General features: G+C 35.7%; 3 protein-coding genes across 5 annotated transcripts; 1 reads left to right on the forward strand and 2 right to left on the reverse strand.

The window, feature by feature from the left end:
• Positions 1-576: 576 nt before the first annotated feature.
• si:ch211-161h7.4 (axoneme-associated protein mst101(2)) lies at positions 577-17,038 on the reverse strand. Of its 2 annotated transcripts, none has more exons than XM_067377649.1 (23): positions 16,708-17,038; positions 16,154-16,197; positions 15,979-16,043; positions 15,764-15,879; positions 15,622-15,682; positions 14,984-15,185; positions 14,818-14,898; positions 14,662-14,742; positions 14,415-14,573; positions 13,906-14,336; positions 12,857-13,058; positions 12,691-12,771; positions 12,535-12,615; positions 12,291-12,449; positions 8,300-8,724; positions 7,408-7,797; positions 6,639-7,229; positions 5,938-6,559; positions 5,359-5,432; positions 4,942-5,103; positions 1,647-1,807; positions 1,276-1,366; positions 577-1,197 (listed from the first exon to the last, which is right to left on the reverse strand). In XM_067377649.1, the coding sequence occupies exons 1-23, from the start codon at positions 16,714-16,716 to the stop codon at positions 1,112-1,114; spliced, it is 4,374 nt and encodes a 1,457-aa protein (XP_067233750.1). In that variant the 5' UTR covers positions 16,717-17,038; the 3' UTR covers positions 577-1,111. The 2 variants fall into 2 exon arrangements, with proteins under 2 accessions (XP_067233750.1, XP_067233749.1); XM_067377648.1 differs by having other exon boundaries at positions 8,300-8,730.
• Positions 17,039-17,376: 338 nt separating this feature from the next.
• On the reverse strand, positions 17,377-20,444 carry si:ch211-161h7.5 (uncharacterized). Of its 2 annotated transcripts, none has more exons than XM_067377452.1 (8): positions 20,371-20,438; positions 20,128-20,269; positions 19,900-20,044; positions 19,670-19,783; positions 18,570-18,714; positions 18,341-18,489; positions 18,126-18,265; positions 17,377-18,025 (listed from the first exon to the last, which is right to left on the reverse strand). In XM_067377452.1, the coding sequence occupies exons 2-8, from the start codon at positions 20,225-20,227 to the stop codon at positions 17,877-17,879; spliced, it is 942 nt and encodes a 313-aa protein (XP_067233553.1). In that variant the 5' UTR covers positions 20,228-20,269; positions 20,371-20,438; the 3' UTR covers positions 17,377-17,876. The 2 variants fall into 2 exon arrangements, with proteins under 2 accessions (XP_067233553.1, XP_067233552.1); XM_067377451.1 differs by having other exon boundaries at positions 17,378-18,025; positions 20,367-20,444.
• A 1,310-nt stretch (positions 20,445-21,754) lies between these two features.
• Positions 21,755-23,129, forward strand: LOC137013587 (cystatin-B-like). The gene is made up of 3 exons (XM_067377453.1): positions 21,755-21,912; positions 22,000-22,101; positions 22,545-23,129. The coding sequence occupies exons 1-3, from the start codon at positions 21,841-21,843 to the stop codon at positions 22,671-22,673; spliced, it is 303 nt and encodes a 100-aa protein (XP_067233554.1). The 5' UTR covers positions 21,755-21,840; the 3' UTR covers positions 22,674-23,129.
• Positions 23,130-23,422: the final 293 nt, after the last annotated feature.

Here is a 23,422-nt window from a genome sequence, read left to right on the forward strand (position 1 = left end):
AATAATGTATTGTCTTTATAAACAAAAAGTCTGTGTTATCAGTATCACACTTGTGCAAAATATTCTTAGTGGTGGCCAAGGGACAAACTTGTTTAAAGTGTCATGATTTGCTATGAAAAGCTGTTCCATGTCATATTTTTCATGAGTCCTACTGCATGTCTGAGGTTAAAAGCATGCTGCATAATTAAACAATAAAAGGTCCCCAGGTCTTTGCAAAAAGGGTTTAGAGTAAGTGACCAGGGGAAAAATGGTGTGCAAAAGCGAACATCAAGGCTTCTTTTAAATCTTGTTATAGAGACAAACAAGTCTTCAGCATCTATCTATAAACAATTTCAATCAAAACTGAAACATCTGATAACTATTGGTCTCCATTTTGCTTCTTTCAAATACATTTTCTTTTATAAAAAAAAAAGCACATTTAGAGTGATATGGTGGCATCTGCAGCTCATTGCTCTTTCAGAATTGATGGAACATCAAAATAATTTAAATTTGAATTTAATTTACTTATCAAAAGCTTTAAACACAGCAACAGTCAAACAAAAACATTTCTTTCAGATCTATACATATATCCCCAAACTGGGCAGAGGAAGAGTTCATATTAATATTACAAACACAAGTGCAGTGAAATCACGTACATGAGATTAGACTGATGGAAACTGTGATGTGGTTATTAATAAAATGAAGGACAGACTTCAGTTTTTCACATGTACCTCAAATAAACAGCACTACTTCTGAGTATAAAAGCGAGGCAAAGTTGGACATGCACAGCAATATAAGGATCTGCTGACCCCTGCTGACCACTCAACACATTTGTTTACAAAACCTAGCTAGAGTTGCATTCCAAAGGGAAACAACAACAGAAATGTACACGTATATTAATAAGATCACGGTTTTGAAAAGCTTTTTACATAGCATCATAAAATCATGCTTTACAGTCTCTTCAAGTCTGACATGTTCTTGAAGTTATTTACTCAAAAACTAGCATTTATGAGCTTTACAAGACAACTATATGTGTATGATTTTTTTAAACAAAATCATCTACAGTTTTATCTTAAAAAAAATTATGCAGCTGAATATTTCAAAGAAATCAAAGGAAGCCACATCATGTCAATCAGGTTGGCGTATCATTTGACTGTGTCCTGTGGTAAATCAGCACTGCGGGTTCCTGACACAGATTGAGGATGCTATACGCTTGTCCTGTAACACAAATAAAATAAAATTTAGGAAATCGAGAACACATAAGTAATTAGTATTTAGTAATAAGTTTTCACTCACCAGATGGTATCATAAACACCTCTCCAGAATTGTAGACTGACTTTACACCCTCAATATCAACACGCACACAACTAGAGATAATGCTGAATACCTTATTAAAAAGAAACACAGTAAGGTTAAAATGTTATATAATGTAAATGTAAACAAATTATAGAGTGAGCTTTTATAGTACGACAACATTTTCTAGAATTATTTATCAAATTAGGCAGCTTGGGATGATGAAAAAAATCATATGGGCAGAATAGGGGATTTAAAACAAGTCACTGTCATGTAACCTTCTCATTTTTACAATTATATCTCAAACAGCTACAAGACACAATTGCAGTTATGCAATTAACTGAGAGATTAAAAAAAATACACTTCCTACTCACAGAAACCATATCATGGTCCACATGTGAGGGTTTCTTCATGTACGACCCCAGAAGAATCTTTCCGTGTGAAAAAGAGTAGCTCTGGAGGTCAACCGCGTGACCCATTGCTCGGCCTCCATGGGAGTGCCAGTGGAAGTCATCAGGACTAATCACTCGTCCATCTAGAAAGGAGGGTGGGGAAAAAACAGCACATGAACAAGCTATATGAAACAAGTCACAAGGCGGCAACACTTTTTCATTCAAAATAAGCAAAAATTCATGCTGCAAAATGCAGATGTAATTCAATTTGATTCAAACAACCGCCTCTAATATGACTGTGGTTTCATCTCACATCCTGGGCTTTTATGTTTTATGTGATAAGCATTAAATGCGCTTCGCACCTAACCTCACAGCAAGGACCAATTATCTGTGTGGTGCACTGCATGACGCATTTGAATCCTACTGTGAATGTTCTACATTAATGTGCTGTGGAGGAAGTCAAACATCTCAAACAGCTGGAGAGCCACGGCATCATAAACAGCAATGACAAGGAAAAGAGAAGTAAAAAGGTCAAAGATAAACTCAAATGCAGCAATATCCTTTTTATTGGCAACTGACAATTTATCATGGTTTTACTGTGAAAACGCCAACAGTAGTAATTCTTATTTTGACATAAATGTTGCCAATTCATGTTAAACATCTATTGGGGGAATGATACTTTGGTTGTAGTTAGTTTCTAAATGTGTTTTATAAATACTATAGCTGAATACTGTTAAAACCACGGTACAATGGTAGTAAGGACTGATCTATGGTTATAGTTATGCTATTTCAAAAGTCACAATGAAATCAAAATTGACTTCTTGTTTTGTTATAGCACATTGCAATATATGATTTATCCAGCACATCATTTTTTTAAAATTCATGTGCCCTCGAGTCATAATCTTTAATCAAAAAAAATTTCTGCTCCCACTAACATCTTTTCTCTTCTTTGATAACACGTTTTTCGGCACGAGAGTGTTAGTCACATAAGACAAACCACAACCATCCAACAATCCAAATCCAAAATGACCAGATGGAAAAGTCCCACCCTACATTTTTTCTTGTTTAGAAAAAAAAATCTTCTCAAAGCACATTTATAAAAGGTACTTAAGTGTCCTAATTGAACTAAGGCCTAATCTGACCGCTGTCTGTGAAACCAGGCCTGGATACTGCAAGAGAAGATTTGAATCATTAATAATAGGGATGTCCCGATCACGTTTTTTTGCCCTCGAGTCCGAGTCCGAGTCATTTGATTTTGAGTATCTGCCGATACCGAGTCCCGATCCGATACTTAATAGCCTACATAAAAAAAGAATAAAGAAGAGCGAAAAAACAGATCCAGGATGCTTTTCAGGTTTTTCAGGTATTCGGTTTTCAAATAGTAATCAAATATAAAATATCACTGCATATTATCTTTACTGTATAAAATAAATAAAGATTAATCATTATTGAAGTTACAAAAACTATTCAGTCAAGAGCAGTGAGTGATTTCTTTGTTATTTGTTGTTTGATTTAACATTAATACAGGCAGCAGGAATAGTTGTTTTCCCTTTAAGACATGCACGATCCAGTAGCTACATATACTGTTACACATGCGCTGTCTTTCTCGACTAATATACGTTCACTTAAGACATAACCGACTATGTTTGCTAGGATACTCGCTAGGACGGGCATGTTGACATAATGTTTGTATGAATTTGTCTGCTGAAGCGCAAGACTTGAAAGAGAACTCAGTATTTGCGCGCTGACTGGAATAAGCGTGTGCGCGCTTCGGATGAGCGCACACAAATCTTCTCACAGCGCGCGCGAGTTCTCTTTCGCGTCTTGTTCTTTAAGGTTTAAATCAGCAAGGCTTAAACGAGTTAGTTTAAATACAGACAGCAACGTGTGCAACGTGTGTCAACACCCGGGTGATGACGGCGTAAATGACTGGACATGAGAGCAGACGGCACTCGCAGTTAACAGTTTACAAAGAGTGACTGTTTTGTCCACGCTTTCTGATTATCGTTGTTGTAACGTTTTGTGCATCCATCGACTGAAACATACATTATCTGAACTCTGTCTGTTTTCCACGTTGCTATTTTAAACAAACCATATTAACCAATAGATGCGTCGTCATTCGAGATGGACCGCAGTGCAAGTGCGGTCCGTAAGTGGAGAACCGTTGCACCCCTTATACATGTGTATCCGAGTCCTGATCGGGAGGTAATGTCCGATTCCGATCGAGTCTGAAACCACATGATCGGGCCCGATTTCCGATCATGTGATCGGATCTGGACATCCCTAATTAATAAGCTTGATGAAAGGAAAACAATATGTTAAGTGGTAGGAAACAAATATTTTCATTGAAAGCACATTCCCAACTCAGTCAAGAGGTCCACTCAATACCAAATAAACAAGCCGTTATTAAAGTTAGTTTCCAGCAGTTTGTACTTCAACACTTGGAAGTAAAAATCTGTATGGATTTCAAAAGGCTTCTACTGTTTAGATAGTCAAAAATAACTCTTAAGTATTTTAAAAGTATTTTAATTATTGATAGCAATCAGCCAACTTGCATGTGTGGATTAACATTTATGTACTTTCAACCACTTCTGTCCTAACTTCTTAGAGGGGAGGGTCTATGGCCGGGTAAATTTATGTTGTTTTTTCAGATCTTCGATCTAATGTACAAAATAAGCTTGCGTAATGTACATATGAACGTAATCAGAGCTGAGGGAAAAACAGCAGCAGCTTTGTGTTTTTGTTCCGTCAGCCGCAAAACCATGCCGAATGCGGTGAGTGCGTGTTTCAAATCAGCAATGGTGAAAGAACATTTGTAAATTTTTCGTCTTCAAACCAAACTTGGGTCTTCAGCTGGCTTAAGTTTACATGGTAGGTCAGTAGGCAGAGAGAAGACGGTCTTTTGTGAACGCATTCGACCACATGAGCGTTTCAACGAAAGCAATCCGGTCAAATGCATTTTTGACTGGTCGAAAGTGGAAAAGCTCAAAACGTTTTATATCCCATTTATACCTGCACTTGGTATTGTGCACTTGGGATCAGATCGACCAAAACGCATCTCAATGGTGTAAACGGGGCCAAAGTTTACACATTCAGGACCAAGAAAGGGGGAACTCCTGTCCTGTCACTATTTTGCCCATGAATACTTCATTCAACACAAGGCTGTTCAGGCAGTGTGTCCCTATAACATGGCTACATCTGATATGCGAAATAGAATAAATAAATGAATAGAATAAATAAATGTGTGTTGATTTATTTGTGAATGTAATGTCATTACTTTTCGAGGCTGGGTGCCACAAGTGAGAGAACCACGCATGCAGGTTGTTCCAGTCCTCATCTTCCAGGACAACAGGCTCCAATGGAGGCCCACAGAGATCACAGTGCGCAAACACCCGTGGAGCCTGTCGCACATGGGGTGTCACTCTAGACGACGGCAAATCTGAGGAAAAAAAAAAGAAAAGGAGTTACAATTACAAATTGTGTTCAATTTCCCTGATAAATGTAAACACATGGTTCTGTGGAACTTTCAAATCAATGTTTGTTTTAGAGGCACAACAGAGTAACATTGGCTCATCCGGTTGTATGAGTTTGAGCGCTTGGGAGTATTTGATAAACCTATTTTTGCAATTCCATTTGGTGGCACAGAAATGACACATTGCAGATTTCAAATATATTACACATAATGAATTCTCACCAATATCATCATCCTCTTCATCACGTTGCTGAAGCTCAAGCATTGATGAAGGCCCACTTCTGAAAGCAGCATCACTACACAAAAAGCAAAAACACTCAGTCCTGAAGCACAGAATTTTAAACAGAGTGACTATTTGCACTACCAGACAACGCATAACCTGATATTGCGGAGTTCAACAACATTCAAATCAACCAATCAGATTTGAGGGACAAGTTTACAGATTATGTCAAGTTTAGTCTTAAAAACATGAATTGGTGCTTCTACATCAGTGTTATTCATCTATCATTTTCCTCTGATTTTTGGGATAACTTATGGGTAGGTTTAGGGGTAGGGGTAGGAATAAGGTTAAGACTAAATTTTCAGACTAGAATGTTGTTCCAGGATCAACAAAATATGTTGACCCATAAACGCATCTAACTCCGCAATATCAGGACGTGCACCACGCAACAGTTATTTTTATCCCAATGTTCTGGTGCAGGGGTTAGACAAGGGCAATTTTATTTATATCTGCATCTTTTATATTTACACTCAGGTAACATTTGTTTAGACCAGGCATCTGCCTTTTATAAATCAACTTACACATCAGATAAAGTGTTGGGTCCACTGGATACTCGTACACTCGTTTTGTTTCTGGTCCCTGGCGGATGCACGGTAATACCACTGGTGAAGCCAAAGGAGGAGCGTCTGTTTCCCTGCAGCTGATCATCACTTTGGGCCAAATTCTCACTCGAGTGATCTGACTGGTCCTCAAGAGAGTGAAGAAGGTTTCTGCGTCCCTGTTTTCTGCACCTTTGTCCACTTTTTACCATATTTTCAGGTTTTTCTGAAGCAAAAATGGCATTCATTGACGCTAAAGATCGTTTAATTGACTTTGGCGTGTTGATTATGTTTCTTTTTATGTTCCTGGTGTGATTTTTTGTTTTTTGCAGTTTCATTGAACTTCCCTCCTTATTAAACACACCACGAAGAGGAGTGTTTGATAGTTTGGACTTTTTTGGAGGAGAACTGTGAGGTGGTGAAAGTCCATCGGCTGGTTCCTGAGACAGCGGTGCCTCCCACCAATTGGAAGGAGCCTTTCTTTGTCTTTTCTGTGGAAAGTTGTCTGATGCAGAACTGTCTGGTCTTCTAAGAGAAGAGGAAGGTGGTTTCTGTGAAGATCCAACATCTTTTGAGTAAACCTGGTCAAACACTCTCTTCTCACCTGTTTTAAGTATTGGAGGAAAAGGTAAGTACAAAAACTTCAATCATACAAAGTAAAACCTGTTTTGGATTGAGTGTACCTGGTAAGACATTGTGTTGTCTCTTAGGACTACAGAATTCTGGACTAATCTCCCCAGCACTCTCATTTGGACAAGCTTCCACTTCCTCTCCTAACACATGAACTGGTGATGCCACTTGAGGCGGAATAGCTGCTGATTTTGGTTTCCTTCGACCACCTGTCTTCTTAGCGGTCTTCTGCTCAGCTCCAGTATCATATCTATCACCAACTGCTATCAACTTTTTCCCATCATCCAACACATTGGGAGTCTTAGATTTCTTCTGCTTTCCCTTGGCAGGTTTGAGGGACTGCGTTTCTTCAGAATCAACAGCAGCTGCTTGCTTCGTTGGTGTTTTTGTACTGGCTTTCGGCCCTTGTGCTGCAACCAACAGCTGCTTTGGCTGAAGCTCTGTGGTACTTTCATTTGGGCTAGTGAGCCACCATGCTCCTGGAGGTTTCCTTTTCCTCTTGAAACACAGAGGACTGTCGGACGAAATGTCAGATGCAGTTGTTGGTGGATCCTTTGGTTTTGGTTCCCCCATTTGTGTTTTTCTCTTCAGTTTTTTGCCTGGACCCATGGCATCTTCCTTGGTGGAAGATTGTTTATTTACAGCTACAATGCAAAAATAAAAAAGAGAAGATTGTAAGTTTTCAGCAAAACTGGACTGGTGGTTGTTAGGGATGCCTAATCTGTTGTTGGGAGTGTTAGATGCCCGTCTATCTAAAATGACAATTCTGCTTTGTAATTATCGATGCACAGCATAATTAGGCAAAAGTCCAGAGGAACTAACCTGTCCTTTGTTCCTCCTCTTGTTCTTCGAGGGCAAGTGGAGGGTCATGCTCTTGCTCATCACAGGAAGGATCTATCTGTTCCAACTCTATTTGTTTTTTAGAAGTTTGTTTCTTTGTCTTAGAGACAGTTTCCTCCTTTTTTTTGTTCTTTCTATTTTTGTTGAATTTCACCGAGTTGGTGGAGTGAAGAGCTGCTGCAGAAGTGACTTTATAGGATTCCCTCTTCTCATTTGACTCTGGCCTCTCCTGTTTAGATGATTTTGAGGATTTCTTTGTGGTTCTATACACAGGAGCTGGGATTTCTTGGCTGCACCCTGCATCGGTTTCATCTTTGTCAGAAAGTTGAACAGGCTCAGGTGCCTTGCTTTTTGCCCGTTTCTTTCCTGTAACTAACACACAAAGCAATATTTCAAACATAATGACATGTAAACTTCTTTCAATACACCACAATTTCCATCAATGTTTTATGAATAATATGAATACTTCTCAATCAATGTTTTATGAATGTAAATATAAATGTGACCATGGACCACAAAACCAGTCATATGGGGTCACAGGTATATTTTTAGCAATAGCCAACAATACATTGTATTGTCATGAAACATGATTTTTAACGTTTTGATTCTCCCAAGTCTCCAGTGGATGCATCCTCGATATCAAGGACACACCCATGTACTTTCATGCATTCTCTGAACTTACATTCTTGAGTATTGTAACCAGATATTGATGGTTGATGATGACATATTACAAAAACGCAAGATTGCGAAGTACACTTGACACAGGACTAAGAATAATAAAAATAGCTGACAAAATTAACACTACACTTCACTGATAAAGTATACTGCATTATTATACATCATAAATCTAAAATTTGGTAAAAGTGTGATTTACCTGCTTGTACTTCTTTGTGTCCCTGTTTGGTCTGAGATGAGGTCTGATCACAATCATTGTCCTCCAGCGCTTCGGTTACACGGTCTGCTCCATCCTCTCGACCAGTCACAGAGTTTTTGCCACTCTTTTTTGAAGCTTTTCCAAATTTTCCTTTCATTTTTTGTTTACCAGACTCGATTTGTGCTTTGTTTCTTTTAGCATCTGCCTCATGCTGATCAGTCATCTCCACTTCACTCTGCGAGAGCTGATCTGTCGAGTGCGGCTCTGTAAGAACCTTCTCCTTTGCAGTGTCTGCTGGGACAGGTCTTTTGTTCTTGACCTCTGGCTTGCGAGGGATGATGAAAAGAACAGGAGCCTCATCGTCCAGGATGATGAAGTCCTCCTCTAAATCTACAGGTGGAGGAGCTGGAACTGCTGCTTGTTTCCTGGAACTTAGCAATGGAAAAGAGTTACAATAAAGTAACAATCAGGGATGGGCAGTATTTATGATAAATGTATTTCAATACGTATTTCAAATACAAAATAGTATTTTGTAATTTGTATTTGATAGTGTTGATGAAAATGGCTTTGTATTTTTAAAATACTGTAAAATACTTTGTAAGAAGTCTACATGATGACATCATTAAATTGCGGCCTCTGGTGGGTGCCTACTCTATAGTTTGCAGAGACTTGTTGAGATCAGAACAGAAAATTGATCCATATGGAATAAGGTGGTCAAGGTAAAAAATGTGCAGGCTGCCAGCTGCTTTCCATCAATTTTTAACATGAATTGCTATAATTTTTATCAGTTCATGTTAAGTTTTGGTGTTCATTTTGGTAGCCTAGGCTAAATAGTATACCAATTTGCATAATGTTCTTGAAAACATTACCGAGCAGCAACCCCCTACTATTTAAGATTAATTGGTTAAAAACTAGTTACTATGAATACAGGTGCTGTCACTTGTTTCTTATAAATGAGTTGTTGTCATTGAGTCAGTGTTGCTGATGCAAAGTAGGCCCTTCATTACCAAACACCAAGTAACTAAATTAGGATACAATTATGAGTCATTTACAAACATTATAATGTTGGTTACTTTAAAAATAACCTTCATCTGCGAGATCACAGGGATATATGAATGTTTGATCTGTTAAAGCCACAATATGTAAATTTTTGCCTCTAAAGGTCGCTAATTCAAAAAGGCGAAGCTCGTTGACACCTTGATTTCACAGAATCATGGGATGTGCTGTCTTCACGTCTACAGTCGGTGGAAAAGAATCGGGACAGGACTCAGGCAGAAATCATGCTCATGGAGAGATTATTAACATTACTGTAGTATGAAGCAGAGCAGGACCGAATGCTGTGAGAGCAGTAACGAGCCCACTGGAGCGATTACTAATGAGAGACGAGTGCGACACAGCTCAACAGCAGCGGGACTTTTATTATGCCACAGTCGCCGCTTCTACTTCTTTCGGTCATGTGCGTGTAGGGTAAAGGAGCGCTGCTTATCATATTAGATTTGTGTGTTGAAAGTTGGTATAGTGCTACTCTGTGCGTTCGCTCAGCGGCTACTATGAGACACTTGTTGCACACTGCAGTAAGCTAGATTGATATTAGTCATGGTAAAACATGGTACTCGCGATAAATCAAGAAAACGAGATTCAAACAAAAAGACTTAGGGCCAGATTTACTAACAGCTTGTGCTAGCGCAAACCCTCTTTTGGCATTAAAAAACTACTGTCGAGATTTACTAAAGACACGCAGTATATTGGCGCTGAAAATGCGTGAACCGAGTTGTGTTTGCAGCTGACCTTATTGCATATGTATTTTTAGGAGTTTCCCTTTCAATTGCAAAATTTATTGGAGTGTATTTAAATGAATCACACAATGTGATTTACTAATGTTTGCGCTTGTCAGTTTACTAGTATTTACACCATTATTTAACGCCCTAAAAAAACATGTCTGAACCCATTTCTTTGAAATGCCAGAGTAAGACCTTATCCGAACATATCGTTTGCCTATATCTATATCTATAGGCCAACATAGCTTGGCAAACTATATTATACAGTAGTGTTGCAAGATATACTGGTACTAGAAAGGTATCGCGATACCATGCTTTTAAAAACGGTCCGGTTCTTCATTTTATTAGTACTGGTACTTTGAGTGCCAGCTGTATTTCCTAATGTGTGACAGCAGGGGGCAATCTTTATTCCTCTCAACTGCGCAACGGCTTTTATGGTGACGAAACGAGAGGTGTGGTTGCAAAAACAGGTGCTCTTGCAGACCGTCCACAAATTGTTGAGAAAGCAGATGCACGAAAGCGAAATATGGCATTATTTTGCTTACATTGCCAACAGCCAGGGCAAGCCCATGGACACCACAAAGCCCGTCTGCAAAAGAGGTTACAAAATAACGCAAGCGAAGGGAGTCAAAAGCATCTTGCTGTCAAACATCCCGATTTGTACAAAGAATTTAAAGAGCGACAGGTTAGTGAATGTGATACCAGCATTATGTTTATGCTCTCAAACATTAAATGAGTGTTATTTATTTATTTTACTCGTGCAAGCAGACTTGAGGTGTATTATTGAGTCTAAGTTTAATAAGTGATATCTGGTTGCAAAAATAAAATAAATTTAAAAATACATAAATATGTGAAGGGTATATACAGTTATTTTAGACCAATTTATGCTTTAATAACATCACTCTATTTACTATACAATAATTTTTGCAATAATCTTACTGTCAAAAACACCTAAATGTATAAAAAAGCATAACAGCAAATAATTCACAATTTTATTGAGCATGAAAATAATAAACATTAAAAATTATATTAAATCTAACTCTAACTTCATGGCAATGAAGCTCAAATCCAGAATTATCAGCCTGCACACTGGTGAAGAAAGAAGTTCTGTCATATGTTATTTATTTACTTTTTCTGCTGTTTTAGGTTTTTGCCATAGTATCATTTAAGTATAGGTATCATGATATTTAAGTTGGGTATCGTATCGAAGTCCAAATTTTGGTATCGTGACAACACTATTATACAGTATGTGTACGTGTTTGTCAGATTACATGTTAAGTTGCGCCTGTGTCGACCAGCACCTGATGAGAACATTAGCATCAGGATTCAGCTCTGTTTATTTGCGACCCAACTCTAATTTGCACTGCTCTTGGTAGATTGCTTTAGTCATTATGTAAATGAACTGACCGTGTCTGTGTTCTTTAATTTGGTCAGCAGATCATGTGCAAAACTTGCCACTCCCATCAACACATTTGTGGAATTGCGCTCTCACGCTATTTTGCCCCGTTTAGTAAATCTGGCCTTTAATGTGTTAAGCGATATAACATGATGAGTTTTCTGTCGATGAATGTATCCAAACAGTTGCTTCCCTGTCTAATAAAACTCATAATATACAGTACTAAAGTGTCTTTGACGTTTCCATGTTTTTTCGACAAAATAAAATGGGAAATCGAGGGTATTGATGTCATTGATAGGCGACACACGGACACGGTGTATGTCCTGGTTAAAATTGCTTATTTCTCTGGATTTAGAATTTCATGGAAACATTTGGAATAATGTAAGTACACAAGTCAACAAAAAATACAACATTGTTTTAGTGGTTTTTAATTAATATTAAATATAAAAATTAATATTTTAATCTAAAAATCCTACATATTGTGCCTTTAACTGGTTGCATATGTCAGATTTATTGTATGACTCGGGCAGAGAAAAGCTGTTGCTATCAAACATTGTTTACTTAATCAAGTCAGCGTAATGATGGAGGGATCGATCAAATGGACCAACTGATGGAATGTTTGCGAAGAAATTTCATGCTCCCTTGTAAAAGTATTTTGTAGTATTTTCAAAATACAAAAATACAGTAGTTTATTTTGATACATATAAAATGAAGGTATTCGGTATTTTATTTTAAAATACATTTTGATGTACTTTTGCCCAACCCTGGTAACAATGGTGCATGTGGTTTAAGCTCAGGACGTCACATTTAAACTCACCATGGGGATTTAGGCATCAAAGCTTTTTTAAGCTTCTGCTGGAAAGACAATCCTTTCCCTTGATCCTCCGTCACTTGATTTTTGCATTGCTCTTCCTCCTGAAGTTTTGGTTCACTTTTCTGAACCAAAACAGGAGAAAGCTGACCAGGATCTTTATCCCTTAATAATAATAAAAAGAGAAGATTCATTAAGAAATCTGCAGGAACAATTCAGTTGTGACATTACAAAAATTTAGTTTCCTTACATTGTTAAATCTTTCTTCATTTCTGGAGGTGAAGACTGGATGGCTTCCACTGATGTTTTAGTGTTTTTTGCAAGCTTCATGCTGAAAGATTAAATTTTAGGTTATATTTCTTCTTATAATAATAAAATATGCAGATGTACAATACTGTTGACTGACCTTGATAAGGAACCCGCATTTGATTTAGCAGTTTTTCTAAACTCAAGTCTTTCTGGTGGTGATACCAGAGACCCGCTATCCCTTTTGGAGCAGAGAAAATAAGGGAACAGTTAGATAATGAAACAAAAACGAACAATATCAGTTATCAGAATATTTTTCTTCTTACCCATAGAGGGAATCCTTAGCCGGTTTTGACTGCTGAGTGCAGGACACTTTGCTGAAGTCTCCACCAATGGGCTCCTCTTCCTCATCTCCAAAGAGAAGAGGATCAGCCACAGATCTGACTCCATCCACAGATTCATCCCTCTCCATTGCCAAAGCAATAGGACTGGATGTCTTTATGGGAACAATTTCTTTAAATGGAGTCTCTTTGTTAGGAATGAAAGAAATATGACAATTATTCCAGGTGCCGAGCAGGTGATGAAAATGTAACAAAAATTAGCTGTATTACAGGATTTTTTCTGCTTGCCTGGCTGTTCATTTTATTATTTATCATGTATTAATATATACATTTTAAATGTGTTTTTTTTTTTATGAATTTTTTTTAATCAAATGTTAAGGATTCTTCAAAGAAAATCTGCAATAACAGTCAGAAACTATACAGTCACGATAATACAACTGATAATAGATTGTTGTGGATGTAGGGTTACCTCTATCAATTATTTAATCCTCTTAAATGCCATTTTCTTGGATCAAAGTAAAGGATACTTTGATCCAAGAAAATGGCATTCAAGAGGATATGGCATTCAAGAGCAGATAGTCAGCATCTACCAATAACAACAACATGAAATATGGTTTCACACAATGAACAAATGGCACGAAACAATGACAATGAAATGGAGATTTTTAGCAATGAGGTGACTGGTTTTGTGGTATATTTGCAGCAATAGCCAACAATACATTGTATTGTGATGAAACAAGATTTTTAACGTTTTGATTCTCTCAAGTCTGCAGTGGATGCATCCTTGATATCAAGGACACATCCATTTACTTTCATGTGTTCTCTGTACTTGTTCTTGATTACTGTAACCAGACTTTGATGGTTGATGATGACATTGTATTACAAGAACGCAAGATTGCTTAAGAGCAAAGTACATTTGACACAGGACTAAGAATAAAAAAAATAGCTGACAAAATTAACACTACACTTCACTGATAAAGTATACTGCATTATTATACATCATAAATCAAAAATTTGGTAAAAGTGTGATTTACCTGCTTGTACTTCTTTGTGTCCCTGTTTGGTCTGAGATGAGGTCTGATCACAATCATTGTCCTCCAGCGCTTCGGTTACACAGTCTGCTCCATCCTCTCGACCAGTCACAGAGTCTTTGCCACTCTTTTTTGAAGCTTTTCCAAATTTTCCTTTCATTTTTTGTTTACCAGACTCGATTTGTGCTTTGTTTCTTTTAGCATCTGCCTCATGCTGATCAGTCATCTCCACTTCACTCTGCGAGAGCTGATCTGTCGAGTGCGGCTCTGTAAGAACCTTCTCCTTTGCAGTGTCTGCTGGGACAGGTCTTTTGTTCTTGACCTCTGGCTTGCGAGGGATGATGAAATGAACAGGCGCCTCATCGTCCAGGATGATGAAGTCCTCCTCTAAATCTACAGGTGGAGGAGCTGGAACTGCTGCTTGTTTCCTGGAACTTATCAATGGAAAAGAGTTACAATAAAGTAACAATGGTGCATGTGGTTTAAGCTCAGAACGTCACTTTTAAACTCACCATGGGGATTTAGGCATCAAGGCTTTTTTAGGCTTCTGCTGGAAAGACAATCCTTTCCCTTGATCCTCCATCACTTGACTTTTGCATTGCTCTTCCTCCCGAAGTTTTGGTTGACTCTTCCGAACCAAAACAGGAGAAAGCTGACCAGGATCTTTATCCCTTAATAATAATAAAAAAAAGAGAAGATTCATTAAGAAATCTGCAGGAACAATTCAGTTGTGACATTACAAAAATTTAGTTTCCTTACATTGTTAAATCTTTCTTCATTTCTGGAGGTGAAGACTGGGTGGCTTCCACTGATGTTTTAGTGTTTTTTGCAAGCTTCATGCTGAAAGATAACATTTTAGGTTATATTTCTTCTTATAATAATAAAATATGCAGATGTACAATACTGTTGACTGACCTTGATAAGGAACCCGCATTTGTTTTAGCAGTTTTTCTAAACTCAAGTCTTTCTGGTGGTGATACCAGAGACCCGCTATCCCTTTTGGAGCAGAGAAAATAAGGGAACAGTTAGATAATGAAACAAAAACGAACAATATCAGTTATCAGAATATTTTTCGTCTTACCCATAGAGGGAATCCTTCGCCGGTTTTGACTGCTGAATGCAGGACACTTTGCTGAAGTCTCCACCAATGGGCTCCTCTTCCTCATCTCCAAAGAGAAGAGGATAAGCCACAGATCTGACTCCATCCACAGATTCATCCCTCTCCATTGCCAAAGCAATAGGACTGGATGTCTTTATGGGAACAATTTCTTTAAATGGAGTCTCTTTGTTAGGAATGAAACAAAAAAAATAATGTTTTAAATGACAAAAAATAATGTTTATTATTAAACATGTTTTTACAAACAAAAATGTATACACACTGTATGTATGTATGTATGTATATATATATATATACACACACACTGTATGTATATACAGCTATGGAAAAAATTAAGAGACCACTTTACATTGATTTCTGAACTTGGAGTTCAGAACTTGGAGAACTCTTAATTTTTTCCATAGCTGTGTAATTATATATATATATATATATATATATATATATATATATATATATATATATATATATATATATATATATATTTATTTATTTTTTTTTTTATCAAATGTGAAGTATTCTTTAAAGAAAATCTGCAATAAGAGCCAGAAATCATACAGTCACAATAATACAACTGTAACAGATTGTTGTGAATGTAGGGTTACCTCTATCGATTATTTCATCCTCTTGAATGCCATTTTCTTGGATCAAAGTATCCTTGTGTACCTGACAATCAGAGTCATCTGATTAACAATTAACATTGGGGCAAACAGACCGATTTCTGATGATTCACTCCATGTTGTGTACCTGTTTAGATGATGCCTTCATCTTTTCTGGATAATGTGAGCTTTTCTTCTGACCATTTACAAGAGTGCTTTTGGGAAAGGGAGAAGGCAGAGGCAAACCCAGCTCAGAGTCAGCATCTACCAATAACAACAACATGAAATATGGTTTCACACTAAGAACAAATGACAATGAAATGGAGATTTTTAGCAATGAGGAGAGTGTAAGAATATAATTACCAATGTCATCGAAGAGAGTGTCAATGCCACGCAAGGGGAAGACATCACTGAGTTCAGAATGGGCTCTGAAAATCAGCAGCAAACATGTAATGAAATGTGCCTCTTACTTGAGCTAGTTAGTATTAATATTAACTTAATCCATACAGAAAATGTTTGAAAATGGCACATTACTTACATTTCCTGTTTTTGGTAATAATGCAGTTTCTTTTTGGCTTTGACCTGAAATTGATTCAAACTTCACAAGTTCATATTAAGGGGAAAAATACATAAATAAGTAATAAACACATATAATAACAATTATAATATAATTCAAAAAGAGTGTGGTTTTTGAAAGAAGCCTCTTTTGCTCAAGGCTGCAAAAGAGACAATATTTGTGTGATAATGTCATATTTGTGAAATATTACAATTTAGAAAATAACTTTTCTATTTTAATGTATTGTAAAATATAATGTGTTCATATCTATTATATACATCTTATAGATATTAATAAATTATATTTCATAGTCTAAACTGTCACTTCACATCTACTTTCGTTTCGTAGACATTGGCTTTGTCTCAAAACTGCTTACTCAGAGAGAATTTTGAGCGCCTATGATGCTCAAAGATGCTGTCTAGGTAGGGAGCTCACTAGGTTTTGAACAGCAGCCACTGACAGACTGCGCTACAAACGGTTGCTACAAACAACGGTGATTTTTTTCTTCAAGTCCACCCATAACTAACGTTACTGACCTGCGACATCGTGTTGAGGTCCACCCCGGGTTATAGATACTGTGTGTCCGCAAATGAAGCTCACAAACCCGCAGATACTCCGGTTCTTCGTCTCTCTATAAACATGTCCATTACTAACGTTAGTAGCTGACCGCCATTCGCCGATTACATTACACTCTTCTTTGCTTACACAATTTGAAAGTCTCGATGCTCATGAATTCCAGTTACATTTACGATAGTTTTACGATCAAATCAATATAGAAAGGAATTAATAAAATGTTAATATCCCACAGGAAGCATTGATATCTTTCATAGAGACCGTCACTGTGTTTGGCCCACAACAACAACACAAATTCTCCCGCTCAATTTTCTTCCTGTGCGGGAGGAAGACACACTATGAAATGCTGCCACCTAGTGTTATGGAGTCTCTCACAGCTACGCTACCGCAGATATAAAATAAAAAGGTAAATACATGAATAAAAAAGGACATCAGTCGATTAATGGGATGCCTTAAAATTATTCAAAATAAATTCAGTTAAATTTAAATATACCATTATATCGCATTATATCCATCTGCTTCCAAGGCTTTTAATGAAAAACAAACAATTATTGATAATTTTAATAAAGGAAGAAGATTTAATATAGGATTTTAATAAATAAATAAGATTCTTATTTTTCTATAATTTTTTTATTCATCAACAATAGCTATATTTTTATACAGATGTCACCTGTAACCACTTGAGTTATTAGACAATACAATGCAAACTGTTCTTACACAGAGCACTACACAACTCCTTCATTTGATAATACAGTACTGTGATCATAATAACTCAATCTTCAGTCAACCTATAGGTGGGATCAAGCCATCAGCCTCTTGATCTCCCCTCTAAAACTTTACTATGATTCACAGGTGACTTTTATGATTTTATTGCTGCAGAAAAATGTACATAACAGTGCACAGATCATGGTCAATGTACAGATATTCAGCTAGGACACCCCCTGCCCGATAAGAGCAATTCATTTTGTGTAACTCAGTTACACAAACTTTCTTACATTATTTTTTATTATTTATCAAAAGTACATATAAACAATGTACATGTTTGAAAAAATAAAAAAATAAATACCATTAATAAAAAAGCATATTATAGTATGATTACAAATATAAAATTCAATTATAAGAACAATTCAGTTTAAGCGAAGACCTTCTTTTGCTTTTCAGCGATTTCCATCGGTGACATGACCTCGTCTGTATTCATGTAGAGAGGATGTTTAATATGCCTCCATATAACCAGCAAGACTTTGATCGCAAATAGTGTACAAGCCAACCCCAGTAACACAGCTGTGGAATACAACACACAATATCGTTGTCATGAAATACAATACAGATTAAGAACATAACAGCAAAATTATTATGAGGTCCAGTGCTTGATCTGGCTTACCTATGTAAATGCCATTGCGACTTGGATCCGCGGAGTTAAAGTTCTTTGTCATGTTTCCGCTCAAAGCCACGATGACAACAGGGTAGACTGTCAGAATGTATCTCAGGTGCTTTTCAAACACAAAGTTCTCAAGAATAAACCTGTCAAAATCATCACGCATTAATCTCAAGTTTAACATCTTTCATTTATTTAGCAAGATGCGTTTAAGGTCTTACCAAGAAATAGCTTCACCCAAAAGAATAGAAAGAGAGACAGTTGCTGCATCTGATTGGGTCATTCCAGCATCATATCTCAGCACAACAGTGAAGTTGATCAAGGTGGCGATAGTTGTCCATGTTGTGTATGTTGCAATGCCATTCTGAACCTGCATGGTCGAAGATGCAACATTAAAAACTGCATAATGTTCGTGAGTTGCTGTTGAGCAATATTTCAATGATATCTCACCAATATCCGAATGCACCAGAGGTCTACTTTGTGATATTTCTTTAACCAGGCTCCATATTGTTTGAGGGCATGACAGGTGAAGATGATCACCACGTAGTTTGTGAAGGCAATCAAGGCAAGGAAAATCAGTGCAGCAATCATCTCCCTTTAAATAAATGCAAAGTATTTACAAAAGATGATGATAATGACAAAGATAAATATGTGTAATTATGAATAAAATATAAATATTCTATACATACATGTATAATTATATACACAATAAACTATACTTACTAAATAAAATTATACATTAAAGTATATACTATATAACATTAGGGCTGTCAAACAATTAATCGCGATTAATCGCATACAAAATAAAAGTTTGAGTTTGCCTAATATATGTGGGTGTACTGTGTGTAATTATTATGTATATATAAATACAAACACATCCATGTATATATTTGAGAAATATTTACAAGTATATGTATTTATTTATATTTTAATATAGTTTATATTATATATAAATACATTTTTTGTACATAACATATTTCTCTTAAATGTATACATTAATTTGTGTGTATTTATATATACATATTATTTACACATATTACTCACACATATATATGTGTGTATATATATATATATATATATATATATATATATATATATATATATATATATATATATTATGCAAACTCAAACTTTTATTTTGTATGTGATTAATCGCGATTAATCGTTTGACAGCCCTATATAAAATTATATATGTAGTGTTATAATTTGAATTATTACATTATTACATGCATGTATATATTTAACAAAAATATATTATTAAATATATATATTATATATTTATATTTAATATAAGTTTTTAATATATATATATATATATATATATATATATATATATATATATATATATATATATATATATATATATATATATATATATATATACATAAAAATATTTCTGTATTTATATATATATAATAAATATTCACAGTGCACACACACATATTATGTAAACACTATTATTTTGGATGCGATTCATCGCGATTACTCATTTGACAGCACCAATATATATATATATATATATATATATATATCAGAATTTTCCTTCTTACTCTCTGTCCCACAGAAGGAGCCAGCCTATATTCAGCAGCATGTTTGCAATCCATGTGATGAAGAATCCATATGGCAACACAGCAGGACTGCAGTACATTGGACCATAAGTAGTCCTGTAATAACATTATACATAAATGTCTGTCTCATGAACATCAGCATATTATTATTATTATTATTACATACCACTTTATTTTTTGATTATCATTTGATTCTAGCTCAGAGTTCATACCTCCTGCAGGTAGTGGAGACGATGTAAACAAACATGACAGACAGCCAGGTGTAGATGACACCCCAGATTGAGAAGGTCCATCCCGAGGGAGTGATTTCGGTATTGTAGTTATTGGATATAGCGCTAGTGGTGTTCTGAAAAGGACCTGCGAGTGAGAAAAACAACATTGTAGCAAAATATTCGACCAAAATATAATTTTTCACCTATAATTTAAACCGCTGTACATACCTTTTCCTGGTCCAGCAAGTGCATTGAATATGATGCAGATGATGAACATGACAACAGAAAGGACTATGAGTGCTAAACGGGGAACGCTGTGATCTCCCATTGTGAGCAGTTGAAATGAACAGAATATTCTGCTTGTTGTTGTCTGAAAATATTTAACAGAAGTGCACTCAATTCAGAAGCACTACTAACATTACCACTATTGACTATATAAACATAAAGGCACTAGAATTGTGTCTTACCTACAGCTGGGAACAATCCTAAAGTCTGAAAGCAAGCGTGACAGAGAGAAGGAAGTGAATATACCCTGAGGACTGAAGAACACAAATGTTAGTTTACACCCGTGGGATTGGTTTTATAAGTGTGCAGGTTGTGTAACTATTACACGTGCCGAGTATGACACTCAAATACATGCGTACAATGGCTGTCAAGGCAACCATTTTTTCATTGCATAAATTTCTGATGGTTATGAAAAAACCTTACACAACTAAGTGACCTGCACACTCTGAAGAAACAAAAATATTAGTAATAGATATGGAAGAAGGCTTTTGTGTTTCTTTAAGTTTTTCTGAAGTAAAAACTAAACTTTTATCCAAGAAAACATGTAGCGCATGTTCTTTAGATAACATCTTGTGTGGTTTAGTCATTAACCATGTGTGTTATAATGTCTTCAACAGTAAAAGGAACTGGGGGTGATGAATGAACACATGGATGAACACATGATGATGAATAAACGATGGATAGACAAAAACGGACAGAACAAATTCTCCAGACAAAATTTGAAGGATATCTATTATGAAATGAAACATTTAAATATGAGTTGAAGGAGTAATGTTGCCATTTCTATACATTTTAACATGTTCACAATCATGTTCAATCTGTTATGAAACTACATTTTACGAGGATTGGTTTCAGCTTGAAAATGTGCAGATTACCATAGAGGACCTTGATAAACTGGTTTGGGTTTTATTCAAATTTACTTGACAATTAAGTAGATCTATAAGGACAAGCATATCAAGTTACAGTTTTTGAACTTGTTCTTCACAAAACCAAATTATATCAAAATAGTCATAAGCAAGAAATAATAAATTATAGGCTAATTACGTTAAATTATATATACTGTAAAAAAAAAAAAAAAAAAAAAAAAAAAATTTACAAAAATAGGGTGAATTCTATTAAGGATTTACATTTTCCCCAGTCATTTTTAGGGCATAATGTATCCCAATTCACCTGAATTCACCCTATATGTTTAAAATGAGTTAATTCAGTAGTGACAGAAGCGTTAGTAGTCAGCTGGACTCACATGGGTTTTCAACTACTTGACTGAAATGTTAAAAGTTATTTTAATTCAAAATAATAGTTTGTCGTGTAAAAATTTCCTAACATCGAAACTATCCACGCCCTAACCAGTTACATATGCGTTCAAACCACTTTACGGGGGTGATGAAATATGAACAGAGATACATTACCATAAAGAAGATCAATATTTAATGTTTAAAGTTAAATAATTATCATGTTTAGACTTATATTTAAGCACATTAGCAAAGCAGCTTCCAGGTTTTTCTCTGTTGAAACACTACAACCCTCTTTGGTCTATTCCACAATAATGGTCTGTTCCAATGTCTCGTGATCACCAGGAAGTAAACTTTCCAGTCAGTGAATCTTGTTGTGAACAGTCGTTCTCGAGTAATTTTGTATTAACCGTCTGTATTTAAAATGCCTTTACTTTGTGGCGGAACATCCGAGGCGAAAGATGCCACTGAAGAGGTGCAGAAAATATGCGATGAGGTTGGTAACTTTACATTGCAGAAAAACAGAAATAGTGAAGTGATGTGTCATAAAACAACATTCACTGACACTCCCGTTTTTCCTCAGATGAAGTCTCATGCCGAGACTAAAGCTGGCCGCACGTTTGACGTTTTCACCGCCAAATCCTTTAAATCGCAAGTTGTTGCGGGAACAAATTACTTCATTAAGGTAAGAAAAAACTGTGTTATTTTATGAATTAACTCACCTGGGTAAAATTGGTTTTATATTCGCACATTCGGACATCCGTATTCAATAGCCTTGTTAATCACACTACATTGAACATTCAGTGGACATTCACAAGTAAATATGCCATTAAAACAATACTTGCCTATTTTGAGCGACTGTGAAAAATGTTGTAAGTTGACAATCGTTGGTTGACAATATCATGTCGCTGCTTAAAATCCGCAAACATTCATTTATTGCACATTTATTGGAAAATCTGAATTTATCAGAAGTCCGAATGCGCGAATATAAAACCAAATTTACCGAAGTAATGAACGCGTAGGGGAACCCTGTTAATGGACTGAATGTATCTGTAAAAACAAGCCTCATATAACACTTACAGTCCTTAACTATAATCGTTTTAAATGTTTCTGAATGATTTGTTTTAGGTGCATGTTGGTGAGGATGACTATATTCATCTACGTGTCTATAAAACCCTGCCTCATGCTGGAGAAAAACTGGAGCTGCACAGCATTCAGACATCCAAGGCTCATCATGATGCCATTGAATACTTCTGAAACAAACCTCCAGAAAGATCAAATCATCATGAATATTGACCAAAATCCCACTGTTACCATTTTTACACTGTAAATGTTTACATTAACATCTGAAGATGAAACATGTTAACTCATTTATTACATGTGATGACCTTAACAATAATGAACATTATTGACTAGTGTGTAAACAATACCTGCAGTCGGTGCAACCCATTTTGAATGCAGGTAATCCTTTAAATACATGTCTCCATTGTGTTTTTGGCATAGCTGTACAATAACAGTTCATTTTTCCCTCCCTTACACTAAAAACATCACTTAACTCACATCTAGATATCCATGCCAATAGTTCTTCAAATCTTGGGTTTTGTACTTAGTGATATTGATGCAGTAAATAGTGATTTTACACTTGACTGCTAATAATGTAAAGTATTTACATAAAATGCATGAATGGACAGTTATGTTTGTTGTTGTTGTTGTTGTTGTTGTTGTTTTGCATAGTGGACTTTTGGAATTTTAAAATTATGAGTGCTATAGTCCATGGTAAATAACAAAAAAATATATTTAAAAAATTGATGTAATTAAAAATTCTAAATATAAAAATAATTCTAAATAAAATTAATTCTAATTCTAAATAAAAAATATATATTACATGTAGCTGAATAGAAACTAAATATTTGTATATATATTAGATTTAAATAAAAATGTAATCTGATTTAAATAAATTTAGTCTAAGATTATAAATTAAATTTAATGTAACTGAATAGAAATAA

This window comes from Chanodichthys erythropterus, chromosome 23 (genome assembly GCF_024489055.1).
Source record: "Chanodichthys erythropterus isolate Z2021 chromosome 23, ASM2448905v1, whole genome shotgun sequence".
Lineage (NCBI taxonomy): Eukaryota > Metazoa > Chordata > Actinopteri > Cypriniformes > Xenocyprididae > Chanodichthys > Chanodichthys erythropterus.